General features: G+C 41.2%; 1 protein-coding gene across 1 annotated transcript in view; it reads left to right on the forward strand.

Moving 5' to 3' along the window:
- Positions 1-2,563: 2,563 nt before the first annotated feature.
- Positions 2,564-9,261, forward strand: part of EXOC6 (exocyst complex component 6) — a 215,349-nt gene continuing 208,651 nt past the window's right edge. The window contains exon 1 of the mRNA XM_007471565.1: positions 2,564-2,663. Within this exon, the coding sequence (XP_007471627.1) occupies positions 2,578-2,663 (86 nt within the window). The 5' untranslated portion in view covers positions 2,564-2,577. The remainder of the gene's footprint in view (positions 2,664-9,261) is intronic.

The following is a 9,261-nucleotide window of genomic DNA, read 5'->3' on the forward strand; positions in this document are numbered from 1 at the left end:
GGCTCAGCGGCCATGGCTCACGGGCTCAGCTGCTCCGCGGCATGTGGGATCTCTGGGCTTCCCTGGTGGCGCAGTGGTTGAGAGTCCGCCTGCTGATGCAGGAGATACGGGTTCATGCCGCGGTCCGGGGAGATCCCACATGCTGCGGAGCCATGGCCGCTGAGCCTGCGCGTCCGGTTCCTGGGCTCCACAATGGGAGAGACCACAACAAGTGAGAGGCCCGCGTACCGCAAAACAAATAAATAAATAAAATAAAAAATAAAAATAAATAAAAATTTGGGGTATGTGGGGAGAAAAATCCATTTTTAAGCTATGTTATATTTAAGGCTCGGTGGGGTCATCACAGATATATGTTCATGTGTATGTGGCATTACCTATGAAGTTGTTCTCTACTATATAATGTGATGACCAATACTCTCTTATGACCAGACTGATTTCCCATCATGAATTTATGTATTCTCATAGTCTGATAAATTCAATCTGGCAGTCTCATATTTTTGCATCATTTGGACCAACACTTGGGCATAAGGCAGAAGTAACTCTTAGCTTGTAGCTTTGCTGTCAATCATTTATTCATTCAATAAGCATTTCTTGAGCACCTACTGTTACACAGGACAGTGTGTTGTGTTACAGGGAATACAAATACAAATCAAATAGACATTCTGCTCTTAAATAATCTGATAATTTGGTATAAATTAAAAACCCTGCACATAAATGACTTTAATACAAGAGAGAAAATTACTGTTTTGTGTCAGGTCTTGAAGAAGGGGAAATGGTGTTAGACATATTCCTGATGCATTTCTTCCATTCTGCCATGGAGGAAAACTAGGGCTAAGAGTTGAGCCTATTGGTGGAATTGATGTGAAGAATGCTGCATTGGTTTGCTATTGCTGCGTATAACCCATTACTCAGTGGCTGCGAAGAACCATCATTCATTATTGCTCCTGTGTCTGTGGGTATCTGGGGCATGGCTGATCTGGCTGGGGCTAGGGTGAGCGGCTCTGCATCAGAATGCTGCAGCTGGTTGGGAAAATAAGCTTCTCCCTGCAGTTTTGTGGATCAGTCGGGATGACTCTGCTTCATGCATCTCTCATCCTCCTTGGACCAGCAAGCTAGCCAGGGCATGTTTTTCTCAGGTGATGGCAGAGGTGCAGGAGGGCAAAGAGAAGTATGTGAGGCCTTACAAAGCCCAGGCTTGGAGCTCACATACTGTCACTTCAGCTCATATATCATTGGCCAGCAGAACTGATGGGCTAAGCCCAAAGTCCTGGGGCATGGAGGGACGCTCGGTGAGGCACTGGCAAGGGTATGGATGCAGGGAAAAGTGAAAAGTGGATGCAATTTATGACATATGCCTTGTGGTTACATGAATAGTACATTTTGAGGAGAAAGAACTTCAACTTCTTTTTGGAGCATTATTAACAAATCTGGTAAAAACTTTAAAAAAGTAGATTCATATGGAAGAATGTCACTACTCATCCCTTTATTTTTTATTTTTTTGGCTGCGAGGCATGTGAGATGCGGGATCTTAGTTCCCCGACCAGTGATCGATCCCATGCCCCGCTGCAGTGGAAGCACGGAGTCCTAACCACGAGACCGCCAGGGAAGTCCCTACTCATCCCTTAAATAACCACTTTCTTGTACTGGGCAAGAAAGCATGAGGTTAAACTCAGGATTGAGGAAGATCTAGTACAAATGGTAATGGGAAATATGTACCCATTTAATTTTTTAGGCCTGCTTGGGGCTGATTGTCAGCCACATTTTTCCTTGATATTTTAGGCCTCTGGTTCTTGCACACTTTCTTCCTCTCAGTGGCAACCAGGCCCCTTAACGTCCTGGCACCTTCATGCTTTCGCCCTCCCCATCAAAATCTATCCTGCAGAAAGGGTCTAGCAAACTCACTCACAGAAAGGCATAAATGACTGATAAGGATTAAAATTTACTTCCAGGAGCATTTGTATTTGAACAGGAGACAAAGAAAGGAATGGCTCTATAATGGTGGAACTTCACACAGCAGTGAGTAGTGTGGAGAAGTGAAACAGATGGGGAACCAAGGTGCTTGCCCAGTGACCTCAAAATTATATCCTATAGGATTGTTATGTTTTTCTCTGATTGTTATATATTTTAGGGTTGTGGGCAAGGGTATAGTTGCAGGAATAACTAGGAGCATAGCTTTAATGGTGTAATTAGCATAAATAACATTATAATATGTGCCCTAACAAGTCGATTGTGCTTAATAACTTTTTATAGTATAATTCTTCTAATTCCTACCAAAGTTTGCAGTTACTGTCTTTGAGAAACAAATAAATAAATACAGCAGGCATCAGGCAGGAACTTTCTGAACTGTGTCAAGGTTAATAATATGTTATAAGTAGAGACAGGACAGCAACAGCTGTGCAACATTCTTGGAAGCAAGGATTTTGATAGCATGAAGTCAGACAGTGAGCTCAGTTTTTGCTGCTACTCTGGGTGAACACAGAATCCTTGTCATAATTATAAGGAAAACTGCATTTCTCTTATAAATTACAACTGTTTTGCACTTAAAATCTGATGTCTGCGGCTGGAAAATCAGGAACAATGTTGGTGGAAGACCCCGATCAAACCTATGAGAATGTCCTGGCTGAGATTCAGTCTTTTGAGCTGCCCATTGAAGCTACTTTAAGGTAGGGCTCCTTTATATTTTGTTGTTTCTTCTTTGGTGGTCATAAGGTAGTCTTATTCACTTCTTTTCATCCTGTTCTCTGAAACAGAATAAAAAATAAATTTTGAAAAATGGTTACAACTCTGTACATACCTAACCTCAAAATTTTATCCTTAGAGGAATGACAGTAAATAAATAATCCACTTTTTTTTGCATTGTATTTGTTTCATGATTCATCACCACAAGGTTAAAAAATAGAACTGACTTTCAAGTGATCAAAAAGAACTTCATGCCAACTCCAAATAGATTGAGACTCATTTATACTTGAGTGGATGTGAGTTGTAGGAAAAAAACGTAGAATGCTTATTTGTATTGTTGCTGCGCTTTTGGGTATATAGTGACCTTTCGGATATGTATTTTTTCTTTCTATATAAGATTTAAAAATAGCTTCTTTGGTAAGATGGGGATTAATTTACATAGTTCAAGGACAGGATTAAAATGAAAGACCATGTATCTCTGTGTTAAACAGGCAGTTTTAAAAATTTAATTCTTTTTGACTGTCTGCCTGTACTTGACACTTATCAGTGTGGGAACAGGATGGCAATCACTGAATGTGACAGTGATAGACAATAAATATTTGTTGACTAATATTTGTAGATTAAGTGAAAGGATTTTTTTTTTGTTTTTTGCTCCTGTCTTTTCAGTCTCAGAAAGATCCAGGACAAAATGCTTTGAAATCCTACAGTTTAAATCTGAATAAATTTCTCCCAAATGTTTAAATTTGATTTTGCATTAAATAAATTCTGAATCTTTTCAAAGGGCCTAGGGTAGTGTTGGGGGTATGGGAAGATATTGATATTTATTGGTTGATTCTTGGGCTGTCATTATGTAGGTGCAGTTGAAAAATAATTACAACTCCATTATAACTGTTCCTTACACCTTCATTTTATCTGAGCATCATGAACATCCTTGAAGAAGGGCAGGTGATTTTTACCCTATTCAATAGGTAGAAGAAACTAAAGCTTTTCACTAATAGGAAACTTGGTAATTTTTTCCAAATGGAACATACTTTATACCGGACTAGCATCTTCTCAAACTTGTGCATCTGCCTGGTGGCTAGGTCAGAAGTCTAAAGGGAAACATGAGAGGGGGATAAAGGGAGCCTGGATGTGTGTTAATTACTGTGGCCTCTGCTGCTACTGCTGCTTTAGAGCCCTTGGTCTTCACCCCTGACCCCCTCTACTTCTCTCCTGGTCTCACAACCCTGGCCAACATCTACAGGTTTCATCCATCCTTGGAACTATCAGCTAGTCTTGCTCTGGTACCAGACCTGACTTCCTGCTTTGGTTCTTGTCCTACCCTCTGTTCTGAGGGCAAATATCCCCAGTCTTGTACTTGGTCTTCCTAAAGAAAAGAATTGGTTTAGATCTGGCAGTCACAGCACTCTCCCAGCATCACAAGAGTAGACACAGCATAATTGTTTTCTCCAGGTGCTGCCTGTCATCGCCACCAGTGGACCTGGAATGCCCACTGTTAGCTTTGTATTTAGGGTATTGAATGAGGAGTAAGAGCAGTCTTTTCCAAAGGCTACTGTTAAAACACCTCAATGTTATTTTGGAAGATAGACACAGAGCTCCTAACAAGCCTTTAATTGGGACAATATTCACCAAAATTAGTTTTCCTAAACTGTTGCTGTAATCATTGATTAGATGAAGACTTCTTAGGCTAGCATTCGACGCCTTTCTACACATCCCTGTGCATGTCATTGATATTCCAGTGTCACCTATTCTGGTTCACTGCTCTTATGGAACATAATCAGCTCATGTGGCCAAATATGAGGGTTGGAAAATAAAGACAGGACTTCCATTTTGGCCAGACTGGAGTGTTTATTATTTGATAATATGCCCTGAGATTTTCTTCCTTCTCGTGCTCATGGTTCCTTTCCTTTATTATCCTTCACTCTTATTTCTGCCTGCCAAAATCCATCCCGTCTTGCAAGGCACAGCTCAAATGTTCTGATCCATCAACCACAGGTGAGCGTTTCGTCCTTTGAAGCCCCAAAGAATACAGGGCATTTATTCTGACTCACTTGGATGTGTGTGTGTGTGTGCGTGTGTGTGTGTGTGTGTGTGTACGTGTGTTTTATACTATAACCATTCTCAGGCTAAAGACTCCTGAGGGCACAACCTGTGTCTTACTTATATCTTAGCATCCTCTGTAGAAGCTTCTACCATGCCTGGCACACAGTAGCTAGATAAGTATTTGTTGAACTAATTTGTATGAGCTTCTGAGCTAATGATGACCTTGCGAGGCAAAAGAAAAAAGGTAGTCCAGAGAGAAAGTCATCATTTCAGGGAAGAAGAGAAGGCTAAAGCATTTGAATAGTTACAAGTTCTAAAGGCAGAGAGGGTGGAAAAGAAGTTTGGCTGGAGGGAGATTGGCCCGAGGGCTGGAATGGACAGTGAGGGGAGGGTTAGGACATTGAGAGGATGGGGCTGGGAATACAGCAGAGAAACATTCTCAGGGAAAGCCCTGCACCTGGGAATTGAGGTAGAGAAAATATCCAAGAATTCTCCTAGTTGTTCTTCCCTGTCACAGAAGAAAGGCATTACTCCTACAGACGTTTTCTGTTGTAAAATCCTAAACTGTTAGCTCCCTCTCCTCGCCCACCTTGTTTCTGAGGTGCCCTGCTCAAGGTCAGTGTTCAGATCAGGGCCAGGTGGGGTTTGTTTCTCTAGCAAGGAGAGTTCAGAGAGCTCAGGAGCTCAAAACCCAGAGATGACTTCTGCTAGTGTCATTTAAGGATGGCTCGACAGCCCTTCTTTAACAGGGTGTGCAAGGCTTCGTGGCACACTTAGCCCCACCATCATCTGAGAGGATGGGTCTCCTCCACCTAGGAGTCGTGAGGGGGTTGCTGGGGCCGGGACTCACGTTGGCTGGTACTGTCGATGGCCATAGTCTCATTCACCTGCCCGGGCTGCCTTCCGCCTACCTCCTGACTTCATCCAAGGCTGCTCCCATCCTGTCTCCTGCCTGACTTTCCCAGTCAGCTGGCCCCTTGAGTCAACTCCTTTGGTCTTCTTTCTGTTTTGCTGGAACAGGGGAGACGAATCCGATGATTCTGAGGTCCTGTGTTTGTTTTCATCTATGTGTGAAATGGGACCACTGCCCAAAGTATTAATTTTAAAGGAGACATAGTTTTAGGCGAGAGTTGAGACATTATGTTTTTTTCCATGGTTTATTTGTGTTGCCAATGAAATACCCAATAAAGACATCTCAGGCAGCTCTAACAATTGAATTGGGGAATAAATTTCCAGGGTGGCAAATTCGAATTTGATGTTAGCCATGCAGACAGTGACTGAATTTCAAAGAAAAGGGAGAAATGTAAAGAAAGGCCTACCGCTAGTGCCTGTGTTGTCCTAGCATGGCTTTGCTTTGGGCGTTCAAAATCACCTGGCTGGCAGATGCTTGGTAGGCTAAAACTCATGAGCAGGTGGGGTCTGGAATTAGTTTTGCTACCCTAATCCTTTTGCCCTGGGCATCACTGTTTTTATCATGTTACCACCATATGGTAATTTCCACTAAATTTTCTCATCCTTGTTAGGTTTTCTTATTTTTACTCCAGTTCCTCCAGTTGGCCTAGATATGCCCAACTCCTTGCCAGCTGCTGCCTCTAGGGGGCGTGCCTCTCCCTGGTAGGCTTACCGGCTGTCTGGAGCCATGCTTAAAGAAACTACAGGGACTTCCTTGGCGGTCCAATGGTTAAGACTCCATGCTTCCACTGCAGGGGGCACGGGTTTGATCCCTGGTCAGGGAACTACGGGCATACATGCCCCCATGGTGCAGCCAAAAAAAGAAAAGAAAAGAAACTACAACACTAGTACCTTATTCAGCTTCATTCAGCCTTACCAACTTCCTTGAACAAGGATAGTTAATAGCTTTCAACTAGTAGTATATCAATTCCAATGCATTGGTAGTGGTTTTCTGAATCCTCGTTGAGAGTGGTTCTGATAAAATAGCAATGGTAGCTATGGTCTTAGGATAACACAGTAGAGCAGCATCCTTACATTGGTCATATCCACACTAGAACTTCCTGCTGCCAGGCCTCGCTCATTAGACCTGGCCCCCCATGGATACCCTCTCATACCTGGATATAGCCTGGGCTCATTATGCCTCTTAGGTTCCTGCAGGTGTGTTGTTAGCCTCTTGGAACGGGTCTCAAAATCATAACATGTCTGAACCAATTTGAATTCAGAAATTACAGTGTGTCTTATTGCTAGAGCTGAGACTGAGATAAAGAGATTGAAGGGCAGTGCAGTGTTAGTGGGAGGAAGAAAAAGAGGACATATCCAAAGAAAGCCCTGCCGAGGGCTGGGGAAAATAGGAGGAAAAGGGAATTGTACATGATGACGTACCAGAAGAAATTTTTGTAATTGTTGTATGATAACGTAATTGTTTTACACTTGTACTCACAGACTCTCTCGGGCTCTTTTCCAAAAGCTGACCATGAAGTTTTAACAGTTTAAGAGCAAACAGGATATTATCATTTCTTTGACTTTAATGTTTTTAAGAATGAAGATAACGTGCTTGTAGGAAAGAACAGAAAACATTAAAACAACAACAACAAAAAACAACCACCTAAAGTGTAAACACAGTAAAATCTTAGAATGACATACTAAAAAATATAACTAGTTAAATTCAGCTGTAGACATTCTAGGATGCTTTTGCTGTTTTTATCTTCAGAAATGTAAGATTTCTATTAAATTTTATTTCATTAAGTATGTTAAGATCAAAGCTCTAGCATTTATTAGTTATTTGATTTTGGCCATACTCTCTGAAACTATAAAATGGGAATTATAATAAAACCTATCTCAAATGTATTTGAAGTGCTTAGCACAATGCTGGCCTAGCACATTGTAAATGTTCAGTATTTTAGCTATTATTATTATTATTATGTCTAACTTACATCCGGGATATATAGTCCAGCATAATATAATATACACTTTAGAGTGTTGAAGTAAACAAACACTCACAACATCTTGAAATTCTGAGCAGGGGGAAAATATTGAGTAATGTAAAGTTTATTTTGGTTGCCTAATATTCAGGGGAGAGAGGTATCTCTTTTCAAAATCCTATTTACTAATTCTTATATTTGATGCTAATATAATATCGTGACCTCATTTAATCTCTAATGGGAGTGGTGTAGTGTGCAGCATGCTGTGGATATAAAATGGAATCCAGAGAAACTGTTTAGGAATAACTGTGGGCCTAATTATGACTGAGGCCTGCCACATCTGCAGCACCTCAGGAAAGCCTGGGGTCCCTAATGACAGTGGGCTGTGTAGTTGCCACATTTGCACTGAACACTTAAATAATACCATTAGCTGCTTGATCTTCAGTGGAACACTAGAGAGAAGTTAAAAAAAACATTTTTTTTTATGTTGGGAACTAAGTATTCCAAGCAGGGAGACAGTTCTGTTTATTTAGTGGTTAAATGAATGGGCTCTGGAGCCAGAAGGACATGTGTTCAAATTTTGCCTCTATACTACTTACTAATAGAACTATATATATATATTGAAAGGTTTATATGAATTAGGCATTATGTGTATTTAATGTAGTGGCTCATACATATCAACTGCTCATTCATTCATTAAGTAAATATTTATGGAGCATCTCCAATGTGGCAGGCAGTGGTGGAGGATGGGCAATGGTCTTTTTGATATAGCAAGATCAAGAGACCTGGAAACTCCCTGCTCACAGGGAGCTGGCATTTTAGTGAAAAGCTAAAAATAAATTAAAAAGTGGTAATAAGTGCTATGAAGGATAACAAATCAGGGTGAAGGATAGGGAGGTCCAGGGATCCTATTTTACAAAAGGGAGGTCCAGGGAGTAAATGTCAGCTATTATTATCTTTATTAACATTTCATTACATTACATTAGTTACATTTCTAAATCCTTTTTTGCTGAGAGAAGAAAAAAAAATAGGACGAGTGAGAAGAGAGGGAGAGAGGGCGAAAGGCAATAAAGAAAAGCTAAGTGGGGAAAGAGAGAGGAATAAAAAGCCAACAATGAGGAGAAAAGAAAGAGGAAAGAGAAGAGAAAATGGTGTCATAAGCTGGCGCTGGGGTGCCGTGGGGAGGGGAAGGAGAGAATGGAATTCAGAGAAAATACTGTTGCTCTTTAATTGCTCAGTGGACTTTAAAATGTTTAGCTTTGGGATGAGCAATGTAATGGTGCTTTCAGGACATCGTTCTGAGGGCAGGACTAGTGATACAATTTACAGGACCAATGCAAAATGAAAATGCAGGTCTCCTTGTTCAAAAAATTATTAAGAATTACAAGATGGTGATGGCAGAGCATTAAGCCAAGAGCGACTTCTTAGGCCCCGCATGGATGAGCCAGCTCTGAGAGCTTAGCATAGAACCTGGCACACAGCAGGCGTTCAATAAAAGCAGTTGTTGAATGAAGAGAACCTGGGGCTAATTACTTTTGAACTTCTTTGAGGACTGGCCCATGTTTCAGAAAAACTGATTTTATTTGGCTTCAATTTCAGATTTCCTTCTATTGTTCTCCCCTGTGGGATATGGAACAGATTCCTGGACACAGTTTTGCAGCAGGAA

This window comes from Lipotes vexillifer, unplaced genomic scaffold, assembly GCF_000442215.2.
Source record: "Lipotes vexillifer unplaced genomic scaffold, Lipotes_vexillifer_v1.1 scaffold325, whole genome shotgun sequence".
Classification (NCBI taxonomy): Eukaryota; Metazoa; Chordata; class Mammalia; order Artiodactyla; family Lipotidae; genus Lipotes; species Lipotes vexillifer.